Source organism: Larimichthys crocea, chromosome XXII (genome assembly GCF_000972845.2).
Source record: "Larimichthys crocea isolate SSNF chromosome XXII, L_crocea_2.0, whole genome shotgun sequence".
Lineage (NCBI taxonomy): Eukaryota > Metazoa > Chordata > Actinopteri > Sciaenidae > Larimichthys > Larimichthys crocea.
The window spans coordinates 5,340,375-5,360,035 of NC_040032.1; the positions used below are offsets into that span (position 1 = coordinate 5,340,375).

General features: G+C 40.4%; 1 protein-coding gene, 1 long non-coding RNA gene and 1 other non-coding gene across 3 annotated transcripts; 2 read left to right on the top strand and 1 right to left on the bottom strand.

Moving 5' to 3' along the window:
• The first annotated feature begins 611 nt into the window (after positions 1-611).
• Positions 612-795, top strand: LOC113744427 (U2 spliceosomal RNA). Its single transcript, XR_003461518.1, has one exon. It is a non-coding gene; the product is annotated as a U2 spliceosomal RNA (small nuclear RNA).
• Positions 796-1,359: 564 nt separating this feature from the next.
• ppp2cab (protein phosphatase 2 catalytic subunit alpha b) lies at positions 1,360-10,003 on the bottom strand. Its single transcript, XM_010737690.3, has 7 exons — positions 9,628-10,003; positions 3,525-3,734; positions 3,240-3,413; positions 2,946-3,035; positions 2,533-2,694; positions 2,299-2,417; positions 1,360-2,169 (listed from the first exon to the last, which is right to left on the bottom strand). The coding sequence occupies exons 1-7, from the start codon at positions 9,727-9,729 to the stop codon at positions 2,097-2,099; spliced, it is 930 nt and encodes a 309-aa protein (XP_010735992.1). The 5' UTR covers positions 9,730-10,003; the 3' UTR covers positions 1,360-2,096.
• Positions 10,004-16,593: 6,590 nt separating this feature from the next.
• LOC113744295 (uncharacterized) lies at positions 16,594-19,423 on the top strand. Its single transcript, XR_003461424.1, has 3 exons — positions 16,594-16,737; positions 18,947-19,057; positions 19,291-19,423. It is a non-coding gene; the product is annotated as an uncharacterized LOC113744295 (long non-coding RNA).
• Positions 19,424-19,661: the final 238 nt, after the last annotated feature.

Consider the following 19,661-nt stretch of genomic DNA (forward strand, 5'->3'; position numbering starts at 1 on the left):
AACATAGCGTTCACGTTTTAAATTCCTATTGGACTAGATTGTCACATGACTAGGAAACGTTTTCTTTTTTTTAAATCAAAATAGAATTTGTACAATAATAACAACGCGGAAACAGGATTAAACCTTTATAAAATAATAACAATAATAATAATACATTTTATTTCATAGATGCCTTTCCACCCAAGGACACCTTAGAATAAATGAGAGTAGACGGCAAATAACAGACTAAAATAAAATTAGATGAAAGAGCTAAGGGGTCTCTGAATTATTCAAAAACATTAATAATGTGATTTGTCTGTTTTCCTAATGTGAAAACCACAGCAGCCATTTTGATGTGAAAGAGGGTCAACACAGGTGTTACCAATGATACTAATTAAGGGCAGCGTTAATTAGTATCACTGCTAACACCTGTGTTGACCCTGTTATTTCATGTCAAAATGGCTGCTGTGGGTCTATAAGGGTTGTGCCCTTATCAGGAAACGCTGTGTAGCTGTGACAACCTTACTTTGTTAAAATAACATATTTTTACTGTGTCTAGTGTACTTGTTTGTGTCACATCGAGTGCAAATGTTACTGAAATTGACACCCTTACTTGCCAACATACTAGCACTATCACTCCTCAGCCCAAGATCAAATGTAATACCTGTTCTTATCAGTGTAATATCTGATACGTCTCCCACCCACGGACCATAGATTGAATTGATTTTTGGAACAGGGAGATGGAACATGGGCTTGCTCCATCCTCTCTGTGTATTGACCTGGTATTGCAGTACTTCCAGGAATGGTGCACCCTTAATCAAAGATTTATGTTATCAAACTAGGGCTGTAGATTGTGTTTTTTATACTGATGATGTGCCTTACAGAGGCTGCGTGTCTACTGTATACTGCTTGTTTTAAGGGCCAGAGGTTGTAAAGTGGTGACGTTATATGCATGCAACTATTTATCATGTGTCAGAGCTTATAATTGTGTTCAAACTGATATCCTTACTGGTGATAAACTGATTGTGGGAGACATAAAATGTCTATTATTTCTTGATCAAAGTACATTTTTGATAGAAGATATTTAGCTGTGAGACAGTTTAGTTGCCATTACAGTAACACTCTCCAAGGTCAAGGTCATTAGTGTGCAGACCTGTCCAAAACACTCATCCTGAACTAATGCCTCTGTGTTAGAGCTGCCAGCCAACCTGCAGCCCAGATGGCTGACCTACTCATTTGGTTGGCTGACGTCCAGCCGGTTCACTTCAAAATTAAATCACAGGTCAAAGGGACCTTGTAGGCCAGACCATAACACTAGTTGTCAAGTGATTCAGGGCAAAGTTTTCCAGTATTACAAAAAGAAGAGAGAAAACAGCACAGTCACATCAAGGAGCCACCTTTATCTTTATTATTCAAATGGTTCGGTTAATACAGTCTCTGTAGTTCAGAGGGAGTCAGTGGGTTGATGTGGATGAACATTCCATCATCTATCATATAGACCAAGCTGGGTGACTGCATAACAGTTTTCCTTAAAAGTTACACAGGACAAAGAAAACCTTGTGTAAAACTTGCCTGATGGGGGCTTTATTTGTAATTTTTTAAAAAATCAAAAAGGAAAAAAAAAAAAAAAAATCTGTAGTGTGAAATACTTTCCTTCTTTTGACATATGTTACATTTCTTTAGATTTACAAAAGTGCAAACAGATCATGTTCAGATCTCCTAAATATAAGCCATGGCATGTGTGGTTCAAACAGCCGCATTCGAAGTAGCAAATTTTTTCGCCTCGGACCTCGGTGCCATCAGTCCAGCTACACAGGTACAGGATGAGGAATTTAAACATCACTGTTGTTTTAGGGGCGGGGGGGTTTTCAATACAAATCTTCAGCAATGAATATTGTAATGATTATGGCACACACCTTTTGGTCCATTCATAGACACACAGACATTGTTTTCACTAAATGCTTAAATAGGTCTTTGTGTGGATATACAATGTGCACTGCTGTGTAGCCCCACCCCCCAAGTCTCCCACCCTCCTTCCTCATTCATGTTGTTATCAGTTGAAGGTCATACATCATGGCAATACTGGACCTGGCTGTACAAAGGTCAAAGGTCAGACTTTACAGGAAGTAATCTGGGGTGCGGCGAGTGACATGAGGCTCCCCTCTGCGAGGCGCCGGATCAAACTGCAAGCTGGGTAAAAAAAAAAAAAGAAATAAAAAGAGCTATTTCAGATAACACATACACACATCACAATTTGCACATATTTTTAGTTTTGCAAAAATGAGAAAAATTTGTCCATTTTTTTAAAATCATACTTACAATGAGTATTTGAGGGTGTCGTCCAGTTCCATGATAGCTGCCTGGTTGCCACAGCGGTAGCAGTAGTTTGGAGCACTAAATATTGTCACCACATTCCTCTCATGGCACCAGTTGTATCCCTGGGGGAAGCAGAAGCAGTTAACCAGAGATGTTTATTTCAGGAGATAGTGTTACTATAATGCTTATCTAAAGTGTTGATCTCAGTAAGAGTACTAGCTGTATACAGACACCCACCTCCATAACCAGCTGGTGGGCACGGGACACCAGTGTGAGGCGGTTGGCGTGGTTGAAAGTCTCAGAAATGTCCTGGCCGAAGGTGTAGCCGGCTCCTCGTGGGGAGATTCCCCAGCCACCACGGTCATCAGGGTCTGACCACAGCAGGTCACACATGGGACCCTGTGGAGGATGAAGCGGAGGCATTAGCAAAGAATTACCTGAATAGCCACCATCATGTTTAACTGCATATATGCTGAATTATGGGGAAAAAGAGAATATCATCCTACTGTTTCTTTTTGGGTTTTTTTTATCTTTGAGTCAATCCCTTCATTTTCTGTTCAATTCATGATTTTATTGTACTTAATGTTCATGTTCCTGGCCTTGAATAAGCATGTACCCACAGATTCTACACATTTATATATTATCTTTACCTCATGTGGCACTTCCTGTAAACGGTCCAGTGCTCTGATGTGATCCAAAGTATCTATGGACGGTGAGAGGCCTCCATGAAGGCAGAAAATCTGGAAGGGGAGGAACATTTCAGCATTAATATCAAATACAAGTACCATATTTGTATCGATCAGATAATCAAAACAATATTTCCTAAACTAGCGGTTAGACCTTAATGTTAACTGCAGAAAAGAAATACAGGGCACAACTTAAAGTCATGATCAGCTCAGTCTATATATATTATATCTGTGAAAGCCACTGACGTGTATTCTCACCTGAGAGTCTACCAAGGCAGTGAGGGGGAGATAATCGAACAGGTCTGTGAAGTACTTCCAAACGTTGGCGTTACCATACTTCCTTAGGCACTCGTCATAGAAGCCGTACACTTGTGTGATTTGTCTGCTCTCGTGGTTCCCTCTGAGGATTGTGATGCGCTCCCTGTAGCGTACCTGAAACCAGAGCAAAGACCAAAGAACAAATGTTCATTTTTCATGAAAAAGGCCAACAATTAATTTGTGGTTCAAATTAGATGTGTGAGGATGTTTTAAATTATTACTCACCTTAAGTGCTACTAGTAAAGTGACGGTTTCTACGGAGTAGTACCCTCTGTCTACGTAGTCTCCCATGAACAAATAGTTTGTGTCTGGAGATTTCCCTCCAATCTTAAACAGCTCCATGAGGTCGTGGAACTGGCCGTGGACATCGCCACACACTGTCACCGGACATCTCACTTCCTGGACGTTTGACTCCTTGGTCAGGATCTCCTTTGCCTGCAGACAAAAAGATGAAAATGTCTCAAAAGGACAAGCAAAAGTTTCAATTTTCCACAGTTTATATACTGTGTGCTGCTTTACGGTGTTTTGCTCACTGAAATGCAGGAAAATCCATGTGATCCTGCTCTGTAATCACATGCTGTGTACACTGTAATTTTCCATGTCATTCTTTGTTCTCCATCTTTATTTCAGGAACAGACAATTTCCTGCCAACCTCTGAGCACAATTTCCACCATCAGCCTCCAGTGGGGGTCTACATTAAGATGCTACAGTGATTACAACAGCAACATCACCACTATAATCTCTCCAAGGAAATAAGCCCCTATCCTGTGTGTGTGTGTGTGTGTGTGTGTGTGTGTGTGTGTGTGTGTGTGTGTGTGTGTGTGTGTGTGTGTTTCTAGTTTCCTGTGGGCCTGCCTTGCAGCACTTGGAAAGACAGCTCTGGTTGCGCTGCAACAATTCGTAAAATCAATTAGTGCGATGCTCCAAAAGCCGAGAACGCGGTGGAAAACGGTTGCTGGCGTTTCCTCTGATTATTGCTTCAAGAGGACTCCGTTATAGCTAGGAGGGCAACTGCAACACGACAGTCAGCCACTACATCTAAAAGTAGCACTGTCAGAAATGTTTTTCTTGGACACTGTTCATTCTACCCAGAATTCATCATGGCGTAGTTTTAAAACCTGCTGCAGCAGTGTATGACTCAATGTGTTGCCTACAGCCACTGTTTTCAGAGGAAACACTTGGTTACTGTTGTCTGCTGATTCAGTGCAAACAAGAGATACACGCACACACAGATGACATGACATGCAGAAGATTCTCTGGGTTTTCAAGGGATCACTCTGTTAACCATTTTCACTAATGATTATGTAGCTATTATCAGTTACTTGCCACATTGAAACAAAACTAAAAATAGAGGGAAACCTTTAAACAGTACCAATACTAAATGTGGGGACCCACAACAAGGCCTATTCCTGGAGCTTGGCAGGTCTGACTAAGAGGTCAGTCAGCTAGACGAGCTCTTTTAAGGAGCTTTGAAACGAGTAAATCCTCAGCTCTGAGCTACATGACCGCCACACATGTCTGACATGCAGAGGCACATTGAAGATATATGGAGCAAGAAGAGAGACAGTGATTCATGTGCAGAATGAACAATGGAAACGAGGAGGGGATAAAGAATCACACTCTTTATAGTGCGTCTCTACTCCAGATTTAGTTTTGCCTTCTACTCACAAAACGCCTGGTGTTTTATCTGTGGCACGCTTTGAGCAGGCCCCCCCCCATCTTTTCGTACTGTTGCCTTTGAACAACAAATGCAACCATGGTGAGAGAAAGAGATAATTGACATTGACAGAGTGCTGAAGTTGGCCTGTCACCCAAGCAGATGGGACAGAGAGAGCCAGAGCGACGAGGACGGGACTGCAGCTCTGCACAATGCTGACCTATATTACACACACACACACCATGTGGCAAGATGTTTTTCAGTGACCGGGGTGTGGATAATAGATTGATCAGGGCTTCTGATGCTAAAGCAGAGTGAAGATTCATTTTAGCTGGCATCTTCCTGCCAATTCTTAATGCCATGGTGTTATTTCTAGTATCTGTTGAGGCATGAAGGCTATCAACGATTAAGCTATCCTGTTCCTCCTCTGTTTCAAGCAAATCTCCGTTGATCCTGCTGGAAATCCTCTGATCTAACATGTCGAGCAGAGGACTTTTCCCTAAGAAAACATTCCGGACACTGCGTTTAAACAAAAGTAGAACTATCCAATCAAAGACAGTATCCTTAAGTGATGTTCCTTCCATCCATCATTCATTAGGACATTCTCCACGAGGTGCTTTGCCTGTGTATGATACAGTAAGAGGCCTGGCTCTGTAACCTTACACTCAGAGGTATGAGTAATATGCTCAATGACACATCAGATATCGCCTCTGTGTCCTAAATCTGCCCAACTGATTAGAACTTGGTTAACGTGCGTTTTGTGTGAGGTCAGTGAACTATAAACTATTTTAATTGCTGTATGTTGTGCTGAATCATCGATTTTGTTTCTATCCACTCGAGACCTTTCACCTAGATTTGAAACTCTGCACTTGTAAATAAGCCTCATTAACTGGTTTTATGTTTGGTTGTTGTAGTAGTCCAACAAGTTGTCCATTCTCAACAATTCTCAACCCTTCCTCAGTCTGGCTTTTTGTTAGTCTGTGCTCCAACAACAGCTGAGCAAGTATGTCCCTTTCCTGTACCGAGACATGCTGTTTACTTGGATATACCGAATTCTGAAGATGCTTTAGAGATAATCCATAAGACTGTAGGAAGTACACAAATTCATTGTGACTGTTACTCAGGCTACCGGGATAACCTTTTCGGCTCATGCCAGGCCAGCCGTGAATGAAAAGGATGACGGCAAAGGTTACGCAAGTACCTCGCCCAAAGCACAGACCACACCTGTAGCAAAAATGCCACAGAGCGGCTGTAGGGAGGGAACCTCTGGCCAGATTACAGCCCGAGACGTCAGACACCACACGCACACACTCAAACAAACTGCTTAGCCGAGTGCCAAGTAGTGAAGTCAGCGTTTTTTACGGCTGCCGCAATATAATCCCATTAAAGTGGGTAAACACGGCCAGAGGTTCTCCTGGAGACAGCTTGGAGGGAGTTAAGCCTGACGACTAGGCAGAACTACAACCACAGTGATGAGCTCACTCAGGACAATAATGCTAGTTAAAAGTTAAGCATCTTCCTGACAGCAGCACTATAATCAGTGTGACAATTCATTTGTGGATTTTGCTGAGATGCGTTTAACAACTTCTGTCGACGTCAGTCAGTTTGGTTAGTTACTTTAACGTGATTTTGATAGCACTGTTACACCACCTTTCTGAATGACTAAGTGATGCAAATTTAGTCCCTTGTATCAGACCATGTAAGAACACTGATCGTCATTTGGGTCAGCCCTCTCGCTGAATGGTTTTTCTGAGTAAAACCATGACCTCATTTGACAAATAAAGCTTTATTTGCTATGCTGACTGGACGCATCAAACTGGTTTTAGAAAGAGACAGGTCACGGGACTTCTGGTCAACATATCGCCACATGACCAACGTATAACATCATTCTGACACACTTAAAATGATGTCATATGGTATTAATATTTGAAGAGAAGCTCAGATATCCAAACTTCTATTCATCTGTTTACGCTTCTCTACTGTGCTCTGCACCATTTTCTGCCTTTTATAAGCCTGTCATGTGTAACACTTTGCAGATGATTTACCTAACTCAATACAAGACAAATGTTCTGGATCGAGCAGAAGCGGTGCCTCTTAAGGAAAAAAAAGACTGGGCTTGAAATGTCTGAATGGTTATGTAAAGGTTTATTTTTGAACAGCGGGAGGAAAAAGGTCATGAAGAGGATACATCTGTCTGAAGCATGCGTTATGCATTTAATTAAACTGCCTCTGTAATTGACAGATTTCCATTGAACAGAGTATTGTCTGCAGCCAGTGTTTGGTTAAACACTATTAAAAAGGATCGCACAGATGACGTCACTTCTCTTACAAAATATCTCGAGCCTTAACAGGGGGGGGGGGAGATACTGCAATGCTGAAAACTGAACAATTTGCATTGATGACAAGATCAATCTTAGAAGTATCCACATGTCTGTGCACACTGGAAAGCAGAAATGAAAAGACGAGGGGCAGATTACACAGCACATCTCATTCCTCCACACCCCCATACATCCCAAAACAAGAGACGGCTGCTCTCTGAGTCACAATGAACAGTTTAATCCTGACTCACGTACACTCTCTCTGATCTCCTCTGCAACAATAGCTTTGGTTATGTCGGTGATGCAATTCAAAAAAATCAATCACATCCTCTGCTATTTTTAAATAGCAGAAGGGGGGATGTTGTGTAGGAGCATTCTGCTGAATATATTAACAAAAGTCACAAAGGAAGGGAGAAAGGGATAGATGCAGTTTGGAGCAGTTATGACAAATATCCAGCCTGTGAGTGAGGAAACTGTGCAGCTTTCCTTTTTCCTCTCCACCTATTTTATGGCAGTGAACAGAGGAGCACAACGGGAAAGAAAAACAACATTATTTGTGCAGTTCCTTCGTCTGCCTGTTCCTCCTCGATCGTGTTTTTCTGTGGGTTCATAACACAAACAACTAGTAGGATTGTCTTTGGCTCAAGACCAGGCATAACAGCACTCCTGCATTAACTAGAAGATGGCACAAATGAATAAATGTGGAAAATAACAAGGACACACCAAGGACAACTTTCAGAGCAGACGTTAAGACTGCCACCGCGCTGGGCAGCACTATGGAGAGAATCCATTTTGGGATCTCGACCCACAGAGTAAGAAACTGTGTTGAATGATGCATATTAAACTCTGGAACTGACCGTATCAGATAGAAAAAGACAAAAAAGGAAAACAAATGCTAAGATTAACCGGCCACTTGGAAACAGCATGCCATTAACCTTCAGCGCACAGTACTCCTTCCAAACATGGTAGTGGGCCTAGTTTTTCAATCCTTTTACGAGCTGAGGGGGACAGAGCTGCACTGAAGACTGAAAAACAACAAAGGAAGAATGTGTCCAAATGTAGCCTCCGTTATCAGAGTTGAGCCCTGTAACAAATGGATGCAGAAACAGCACAAACTCATAACACTGGACATCCAACAAACAGAGACAGAGTTGTCCACTTCTACAGCAATATGAGCTTAAATAGAGTACACCATCCGGCAGTAACAATATACTGCACCTTATATAAAAAGGGTTGTATGACTTTTTTTTTAGAATACATACATCTTCAACAGATGGGAACTTCAGGATCGATTAAGAGTCTCTCCATTTAACCCAAACATCTAAAGCTGGAAATCAGCAGGTGGTCTGAGCAGAGGCAGAGCTCCAGCTCAGACTCAGAGAGTTCAAAGCAGGAGCACAGCAAAAAAACATGTACGGTTATTGAAATCATTGTACATGTATGTATGTATGTATATATATCAGTTCAATAAGATATGTTCCTGGCCTCTATTCAATATGCTGAGTCAAGCTGACAAAAACGACAGTGTCATGAGGAAAAAGGCCAGTAAACGAGTAGTGTCAGGACTGGTCGGTTACAAACCAGATTGGATGTCTCCCTGTATCTGTGACATGTGAAAGAAAGCAGCCATCCTAAAACACAGGTTAGTAAAAACCACAAACAAAAAGACGAGTTACCACTCCCCATGATGTGAGCAATTACACGGTGTCATGTCATGTTTATGGGTGACAATGATCTACCCAGGGCACAGGTCAGTGCCACTACTAATTGACTAAAGAAGTAAATAAGAAGCTAAATGAAGGACAGGGTCAGAGGTTTATTGCAACTTTTTGGAACTACCTCTGAGACCAACTTCATATCAGTTTTTTACCTGCCTAGTAAGTATTTACCAACCCTTTCGAGGCTTTACAATAGATTTAGGTGCCCACCTTTCCTTCCCTGGGTAAAATGTAGTCAGTCAGTCAGTCACATTGTAATTAAAGCTGGAGTGGACTCTCACTGCCACAGTTAGCTGTGGCTAAAAGAGATGCTACAGGTCACAGTGACAGTGGGCTGTAAACGAGGAATGTGACTTGAATCCACACCAACACTGACCCGTCACGGCTGCTACACCCACAGCCACCGACGGCGTGTGCTTGTAATTCATTATTTCTAGACAGCAGACGATTCAAATGGTTCAAAGGAAGAAAAGAGGACACCACTAAGCAGTCGTAATGATGAAATGGTGAAATGTACACTATAGACGCCATTTTAAGAATGTCTGGAAGGCGTCAGTGAGGAGAGGGAAGACGCTGACAGTGAGTTGTAGGTTGAGGAGATTTCTTTTTTTCTTTTCTATTTTTAAATATCTCACCTTCTCGCATAGCGTTTTCACTTGTCCCTCGGATAGCTGCTTGCACTCGTTGAGCTGCTCGATCCACTGATCGATTTCTTTCGTGAACGCCTTTTCGTCCATGTCTGTGTTCGCTTTTCGGGGTCGCTCGCAGTTCGTTTCGCCGACACGTTCGCCGATTTTCGGTTTAAGAGACGACTCTCCCAGATGTTCTCGTCTTTTCCAGAGCTTACAAACCGGACACACAAGCTGCTAATTACTCTCTTACTAAAAAGACGCGTGTAACTACCTCTGGGCTTGCCAGGTCGCTATGATTTGACTGAATTGAATCTGGAGGGAGGGGTAGGACAGACGTCAGTTGGAGATCCACCCTAGAAGCTTGTTTTTGTCGAGGTGCCTGCAATAAAATGCCGCACTTCCGGTTGTGACCTTCAGAATAAAAGCATTGCTGCTGACCAGCTGACTGTTATGAGTGACACAAAGGCCCAAAACATTCTTGAAGTTACGAACTGATGAGGAAAGCTGTGAAAACACTTGGTTGTCATTTTTTAATTGGACATTTTAATGTTATTTAATTATTTGTGTGTTGTCTGCTTTGTCTTTTGTTAGTTTCCACCAGATAGATAGATAGATAGATAGATAGATAGATAGATAGATAGATAGATAGATAGATAGATAGATAGATAGACTTTATTTATCCCAAGCTGGGAAATTACAGTGCAGCAGCAGCATTACACACAGTGACGATAGACAACAAAAGAATAAAAATATAATATAAAAAGCAAACTATACATAATAAAATATCAAAATAGTAAATAAAATAAAATATATTGTACAGAGGTATATACAGCAAATTGGCAGTGTTGATTTGTGCAAAGTAGGGAGAAATGTGAAGTGACCGTAAATTGTAAATTATGACCTAGCTGTTGTTATACAATGTGATGGCATGTGGCAGGAAAGATTTCCTGTATCTGTCCCTTCAACAGTAGCAGCCTGTGGGAGAAGCTGCTCCACTGTCTGTCCACTGTGTGGTGGAGAGGGTGCTGTTCATTGTCCGTGATTGATAAGAGTTTATTCAGCGTCCTCCTCTCCACCACAGTCTCAAGAGACTAGGTTTAAAGCAGCATATGTGTCCAACTTGGTAGTAGTATCTGGTGTTGATACTGATGAATTTATACACACTGATGTATTTATACATCATTATCAGTATCACTGTCATGGCTAAATGCTTTGCACTCAGGGCCTAAAAGAGTCTAAAAAAAAAAAATACAATGAAGGAAACCAACAAGAAGAAGAGAATACAAGAAGTAGTATTGTTGTAGGACCAGTTAAAATCTGGACTTTGTTCTGATGTGTCCAAATGTAAAATGTTTGGTTCCAACCACCAAGTCTTTGTGAGAAGCATAGGAAGTGAACACGTATCTACATGTGTGGTTCCCACTGTGAACTAGTATAAGGAGTTGTGGTGGTATAGGGGTGCTTTGGTGGTGACACTGTTGGTAATTTATTAAAAATCCAAGACATACTTAACCAACATGGCTACTATAGCATTCTGCAGCAACACACCATCCCATCTGGTTTGTGCTTAGTGGGACCATTACTTGTTTTTTTTCGACAGGACAATTACCCCAAACACACCTCCAGGTTATTTAAGGACCTTAGTTGAGTGATTCTTGCCAAAATGCCAATACAGTACAACTAATGGTCTTAAATGCATTAAGAAGGTAACTACCTCATGAAACTGACTGAGTGAATTATAGCAAGTGCATAGCTTACATCAAAGCAAAAGGTGGCTACTTTGAAGAATCTAAAATATAAAAAACATTTAGTTTTTTTTTCCCATTTAGGCTACCACATATTTCCATATGTGTTATTTTATAATTTTGATGCCTACAACATATATAAAGTAGTAAAATCATGTAAAAACATGAAATGAGAAGATGTGTCCAAACTTTTGACTGGTACTGTACCTGGCACCTGATGGATTGTAAAGAAGGCAAGGTGATTTTTAGATGTTATAGATCTTTACAAAATAAATTCCTCCTGTGTAACAAGTACGAAAATAAGCCAAACACCGTCATGAAAATGGATGTATAGCAGCATTCACATCCTATTTGTGGTGTAGACATGACCTCAGAAGAATAAATACACTTTAATGAATAGAATAAACTCAATGATAAGATGGGATAGTGGAGAACTTTCCCTCCCTTTTTGCCACCCAGCTTCCTGTCTCACTCTAGTTGATTGTGTCCAGCTTGCCGCCGCAGCAGCAGAGCGCAGCCCGACACAAATAGCAACCGGAGACCGATGACGGCAATTCCGCCATTGGTTCCCGGCGCTGCTTCCTCTGCAGTTTTATTGGCTCACCGTTCAATAGAGAAGTTACCAACACAAGCCAGAAAGAATACATCATCGTTCTTTGGAAGCATGTTGTGAATTTTATGGTGTGGCAATGATGTCAGCGTTTGACATGCAGCCAAGAACATTAGGTAAACAAAATCAAAGGCAACAACTAATCCCTCCACTGATCTGTGTCCATATGGTTCAGTCCATTGAGGTATGAATACAAGCTATTTAATAACCACTTATCGTGTTTATATGATATATTTAATGCGTAGCCAGTAAGTCAAAATTAGTCGTTAATCTCATTCAGACTGTTGTCCTGTAAAGCCTATTTATTCCTCAGCCTGAAATTCAATTACTCTTGTCTGTTTACCCAAAGCCTGACACAGTTCATTCCTTGTGCCATAGACCCCATTGTTGTCTAATAATGATCCAAACATGAGCCATAAATGAGTAAGAATCAGAACTGGATTTACAGGCAAGTGATTTGCCTTGTTATATATGTGCATCACAATAAACAATAATAAAATAATAAAGATTAAATAAAGATGACAGCAAGTACTGCAGACAAGAAGCATAACATGTTTTTTTTTAGTGAAAAGATACATTATGATTAAATGTATTTATAGCACTGCGACATGTTTCTTTATTGTAATACACACGCACACTGTGCTGCTGCCATAAAATGTGCATTAATCTGCGCTAAAAATAGTCTTTAATTGTACTGTTAAGTCCTGTTTGTGACCCATTTACAAAGATTTCCATCTTCAGCAGGAACAGTAGTGGCAAACTTTCCACGCTATGTTTACATATTAGTGAGAGAGGCTGCTTTATTATAAACACATGACATCACACACAAGGCGTCTTAAAAAGAAATCTGTATGTTTCTGGATTTTCTGGCCTCAAGACACGTGTTTATATGGAAACTTGCACAAGCTTTATATAGACCTATAAAAATATGCTGTCATCACATCATGTAAACTCTAAAGTAGGCCTTTCTTTGGGTTATAAAACAGCCTCAGTTAAACTGACAATATAACAAAGCAAAAATCATTTCAGGAGGATGTACTGTGTGGGATAGTGTTATCAAATGTTGAGCAGAGCTTTGAATATAATAAAAATAAGCCTTTTGTCTGCACTTTGTCTTTATTGTTCGAGCGTAAAAGATTCAATCAAGCCTCAGATTGTGATCCAGTGAACTTTTTTTCTGGGGAAAAATAAAAAATTCCGACAATAATTTCCTGTTGTCTCGACTTCATAATCCAAACAGGATATACGTGCCTGCGGCTGGATTATCAAAGGTGCAGTATGTGCTCTGAAGAAAATGTTTTGTTCCTTACCTCAGCAAGCTGCGGTCCAATTATGCCTGTGCACTGCCTCCACAAGTGTCCATATCAGGAGCACATTCATGAATAACTATCCCCATAACGTACGAAATCACAAGACACAATCACGAATCTGTAATGTGATCTAAATCTACAAACCATATGGCTGAAATGCATATTTGTTTTCTTGCTAAAGGGTTAGATGAGAAGACCGATAGATAGAGCCAGCTTAGCTTAGTAATAGCAAACGACTAGCTTGTTAGTTATTGATCGTTCAGTTACTTCTTCATGCACTGATATTTATGCTACAAAGACACATTCATCAGCAATCCCCTTCCACTTTCTGGAGCCAAGCAAATGAGAAATGACTTACATTATTTTGCATGTTTAGTAGTTTGTTTGCCTCTTTACTAATTCTGTAAGATTTGTGCTCTGACCGACCCCTCTTTGTAGTAAAATTACAGTAGAGAAGGGCGACCATAAATCATTGCGAGGGTCCTGTGCCAAAAATGTGCCAGGAGTGTTAAAAGCAGACCGAGTTAGAGGAGACAGAGGTCATAGGTGTCATTTTAAAATGAATAACAATACACCATGAAGAAAAATAAGAGTATATTAACATATGCTCTGGTGTTTGTGTGTGTGTGTATGTGTGTGTGTGTGTGTGTGTGTGTGAACAGTCGACACAATATATTTCCTGGTCAATTTTGGACCATTATTGAAAATGCAAACCTCACTCTCTACTACAAAAAGACGCCAGACATGAAACGAATGCGATCAAAGACTGAATCTGCCTTTCAGGGCCACTTGCTGATGCACTGAGACACCTTAATTAATAATCATTGTACCTTAAATTAAAACCTGTTATGTTCCTTTGTAAACACGATGAAACACCACGCAAGATGATAGAGGGTGACAAATGGTGGAGGCGGTGGGCAATATGGAAAGGTTGCTTTGTTTTACTGCTCCACTGCTGGCACACAACCTCAGATACAGTAGGCATGTTACTTTTAAAATGGACAGAATATTAAATACTTGCTCTTATCATCATTTACAACCATCAAACATTAGAATTAGATATACCCCCATAACTGTGCAGTCAAATCAACACATACTTTGGTTCAAAAGAGTTACAGCAATCACACCGTTCCACAGAGGATGTGTGTGTGTGTGCTGTACTGGCACATCTCTCAATACGTTCTTTATTAAAAAACAAATAATAATAAATGAAGCGTGGCAGGCAGCACTAGGCGCCGCTGCATCGTGGTTTTTCTGTTTTTCCTAATTGAGCCTTTTCTGCAGCAACAAATCATGTAATCATCCACATTTTCATAACTGAAAATTTCTGTTTCAAGACAGAGAATTATCAAGAATTCTCTGATTTGCACAGACTAGAAGCAAAAAGCATCAGCTGCATCCTTGAGATGAAAAAAACTAACCAGTATTTCTCTCTGGATCATGATAATCCATTTCATGTCTGGGTTAATAATTTTTTTTAAAAATTGGGATCGTGACTCTGTTTTCCACATTACGGTCCACGGTCGTGACTCATGATAAGCCTTCACTCCATCACCTTTCAAGTCTCTTGAACAGTGACCCTGTGCGTAGCCTATTTTAGATCATGACAAGCATTCTCTGGATCGTTGTTTTCCACATTAACATTTCATCGATCACTTTGTAAGCAAGCTCATCTGGCTGTCTGATTGTTGTGGCCCTGGTTTCCCCTGGTCAGCGGACTGGGCAGACGTCCAACCTGGCACACCCCAATGGCTCATTCACCCTCTTCATATGACCAGCCTGCCTTTATTTATCTCTTTGTGGTGTTTTTTTTAGCTGAAATATGCTGCAAATAAGAGATAACAAGTCTATTTTGTCAGCAACAATTAAGTCCATTAAGCTTTTTTATTTTATTTTCCAGATTCTGCAGCCTGACGTGTGTGACACTTTATATTTGTGCTTCTGAAGGACCCACACCACATAACAAAATGCCATCTTTAACATGTAAACGTAAGTTAATCATATGAAAAGACATGTTTGACAGGTGGACTACATAATTGGTTAGCTTTCATCGTTAAACTTTACTCAACCCCATGCACATCTCCATTGATGACAGAGTGTCCCAAAGGTTTATTTCTAGATATAGGAGTGACGACATGTTGACCAGCATTGCATAAAGAGGCAAGAGTCAAAGGCAAGCAAACACAATACACAAGCTTAATCCAAAGTAACATAACCCTTAACTGCACTGTGGCGGGACGGAGCCACCATGAGCTCCAACATGCCATGCCAGGATACACCAGGATACATGATTCCCCACCAATCAAATGGCTGCAATTCATCGGTGGGCTTTAGTCTTTGTTGTTGTTCCCGTTATTCGGGTACCTGCTGCTGCTGCTGCTGTTCAACATCTAAATTTAAATTCTCTGTGTGTGCCAAGGAGGTTTGGATGAAAGCCCTTTTAATTCCAGGCGAGCAGATGCAGGCCGCATGTTTGATGATGATGCCAAGCTATCAGGATAAAATGGCTGAAGACTTTTATAAACAACACAAACATGTTTGCCTGTGATGCAGCAGAGGAAATGATCATGATGAATTCGTTGGGTGATGATACTTGAGGTCAGAGAGGCAACCTGGTTGTGCAACAATAGCTTGTCAGACATACATAACATTACATCAGCAATGAATTGTGAAGTCATGTGATGTGTTGATTTCCTCTGCATAACCTTTAAAAACTCTAAATAAGGAGAGACAGAAAGAGAGACTGACTGCAAGAGACAAATACGTACGTACAGATACAGAGAGGAAGTTTAATGCAGTAGTACTGTTAGAAACATATGAATGTATAAATGTACTACAATTAAACAGGTCAACTTATAACTTATATAACTTATAATGACTTTTAGGAACTTATGTCATTGCAGCTACAAGAATACAATAAATCAATACAGAAAAATGCAACAAACTACTAAGGTTACAAAACATGTGAAAAAGTAATGTGGCTCATAAATATATTCATGTAATATCCTGATTATAAAGTCTGATCTTCATTCTTTATAGTTTCACTGTTATAACCCGATGTTCCCCCCACATTGTTCGTCCATCTATCTCATGATGTTTTTACATGTCAGACTAAATATAGAAATAGAGATATAACAAAAAAAGAAAGAGAGGGAGCAACAACCTCTCTCTCTCTCTCTCTCTCTCTCTCTCTATTTCCACCAATTAGCTTCTAGTATTGTGTCTCCAGGATACCTGAAACCATGACAACAGCAGATTACTGTCCCCATCTGATATCTTGAGCTCCATCTGGTGTTACCAAAGAGGAAGTCCAGGCTGCTCCTCCTCACTGACTTTGAGAACAAACTTTGCCCCCATATACGACCACGGGCAAAGATTATAACCCCTCTCTCTTTACAAAAACAGGATGAAGACCATGAGATGCTGTTGAAAACTCTGGAAAAAGAAAGTGAGTTGGGGGCTCATCAAAGTTGTTTTTGTTTATTTTTTTCTTGTTTTCTTTGTTTTTGTTTGTTTGTTTTAGTGTCATTCATATTTCAGAATGATTGATAAGAAAACGAAATGGCCAGATAACTTTGTGGTGAATCAGGCAAACAAACACTCCTTTTTACATGTTGAAACTTTGTTCGAAGTGGAGAGAGCCCACAGTCTTGATTAAGACTTGATTTTAAAAGAAAGAAGATTAACAGAGGGCAACAACGGTGCAATCTGCCCAGTTTGCATGTGTGGTCTGGTGCTAAGACAACAGTAAAATCTGTACTTCTTTGAGTGTGTATTAACATTTAATATTACTCTCTACATCTTATACTCTGTCGCCACCCAGGGTTGGATATAAGTCCACTGTTTTACCTGCCTCACTGAGACAGTGTATTGCTACACAAAACACTGTTGTTGCATCAGCAATGAATGAGTTGACACTCATAATAACCAACATTTGTTTTTGTGCATTCCACATATCAACTTATTGTAGAGACTGTAAGAAGCTTCCAACAACAATAATATAAAAACTATGTCTGGTGGGGGAAAAAAACTTGTATGAGGTTTCTTTGATGATTAGATGAATCCACATTCTTTGTTTATCTCTTCCTGTAGTCCTCAATGAGACACAACGTTCTGTCTGGAACACTGAAATTAAGACATCCTGCTCTACATTACAAGAGATAAGCTACACGATAACAAAGACCATGCATCTGTAACCACATTAGTGTCTCTTTGATTAGTGTTATCAGATGGGCATATCAACATGCTAACATGGTCATAATGACAATGGTAACATGCTGATGTTAAGAAGTATACTGTTTACCAGGCTCTCCATATTAATTAAAGGGATACTTTGGGGCTGCATGAGGTGTAGCACAGTTCGAAGCTCTACAGTTTGTGGAAAAGAATAATGCCGTCTGATGGCAAGATATAACGTTGAAGATTTTCTTAATATAGCATACACTTACACAAGCATACACAGCTTTTCTGTGAGGTAAACCTTTTCCATGTGGCTGAAATCCATTTTTATGCTGACCCTGTTGACAGCACATTTCTTAGCATCTGTGGTCTTTGTCCACTGAGGGGGAGAAGTACCACACACAAACTCACTTCAAAAAACCCGACCTATCCCTTTAATGTGTTAGCATGGTAACCAGTTGTAGCCAATGAGCACCAAACACAAAGTACAGCTGAGGCTGATAGGGTAGCAAAATACCTGATGATGGTGCTAGAGGAAAAATTAAGGGATCATCAGAGTTATTACAGTTCATCCCATGGCGGATACGAATGTTTGGACCAAATTTCATGGCAACACCAACAAGGTGGGCTGAAGCACCTATTAAAGATAAATATCATGCATTTAAAACTACCTCACATTTTCACTCCTCACACCTCATGAAAAGATTCTGTACATTCGAAATGAGGTTATAATTTTAATCAGTTTAAACTTCATCACCGTCACTGAAAGCACCATTGCCCTTCACAGATCCTAAAATCTGACAGAGACACTCTGACCGGCTGCATGCTTCACCGACTGTCCAAACACTCACCCAGTCAGCTGTGTAATTTAATTACCACCATCGCCCATGTAGATGTAACGAGACATCACAGCTCTAATGAGACAATTAGCCTTTACCATCTTAAAGCTTCACTCCTCGTTCACACTGATGGTTGTAGAACACATTAATGGCTCCATCACGGCCCCGCCCTAACACTCAGACTGAAGTCTTCCAGCCGTCGCCAGTAGGTTTCTGTGGAGACTAATGGATCATTAGAGTAAAACTGACGAGCGAGGTAAAAATGCCTGAGTGACCTCTCCATCCACAGAACATGAGGGAGAGTAACAACGGGAAGCAATATAAGGTCCAACCAACATACTTTGTGAATGTTGAAAGAAATGCTAATATTTTTCCACTGTTCAGTTGCAGGAAAGACATAATGAAACAATGCACTGCATTAATAAAAAGCAGCCCTACCATGTAAATGAAAACTACATTCATTTTAAATCCATCACATTAGGTAGCTGTGATTGGAAAAGAGCTTTCATCGTGGTACAAAAGGATACACACAAACAAACAGCCAACAGCAGGTGAGAGTGGTATGTTATTTTAGATCTGTGATGTCAAAGATACCTTAGATATCAGTTGTCATGTGGTCGACAAATATTTCTGTTTCAGATTTCAGTTAGGACCCAAGCGACCAACCTCTGTGGCTGCGAAGTAAAGCCTATGCAAAGTGCCAAAAACTGCAGTTCCTTGAACGGCCACTTGAGGCTGGCTACAGAACAAGTCAGTCTCTATAAGCTCCGCTATTAAATATTACTTACAGCAGAAATAAATGTGTTTACAGCCTGGTCTCTCTATAGCTTTTTTTCCCTGTTCATGACAGCTGTACTGAGGATGAATTTCTATTTAAATCGCTCATTCAAATTATATTTAAGTGTGTAGAATTTAGTGGCATCTAGTGATGCGAGAGTGCGAGAGAATTTAACCGACTGAGCACCTGTCACCTCTCCCTCTAGGAAACCTACAGTGGCTGTGAAACTTGTGAAAAACGCATAAAGTCTCATCTGGGCTGCTGTAGAAACATAGTTGTTTAACATAGTATACTACATGGAAGAGGACCCGCTCCATCTGTAGATATAAAAGGCTTTTTCTAAGGTAACATGAACATAACAATTATTATTTTCAGGTACATTAATGAAAACATAGTTATGAATATTATATTTCATTTCTGTCAAGAGATCCCCTTATATGTTACACACCTGACCTTTAAGGCTTAAAGTTGCATGCATGACAGACCAAATCATCGGGGAGGCAGAAGAGGAAGGACTGCCAACATGGCAGTGGCCAGAGCCAACTTCAAAACAGCTCTTCAGAAACCTTTAGGTGA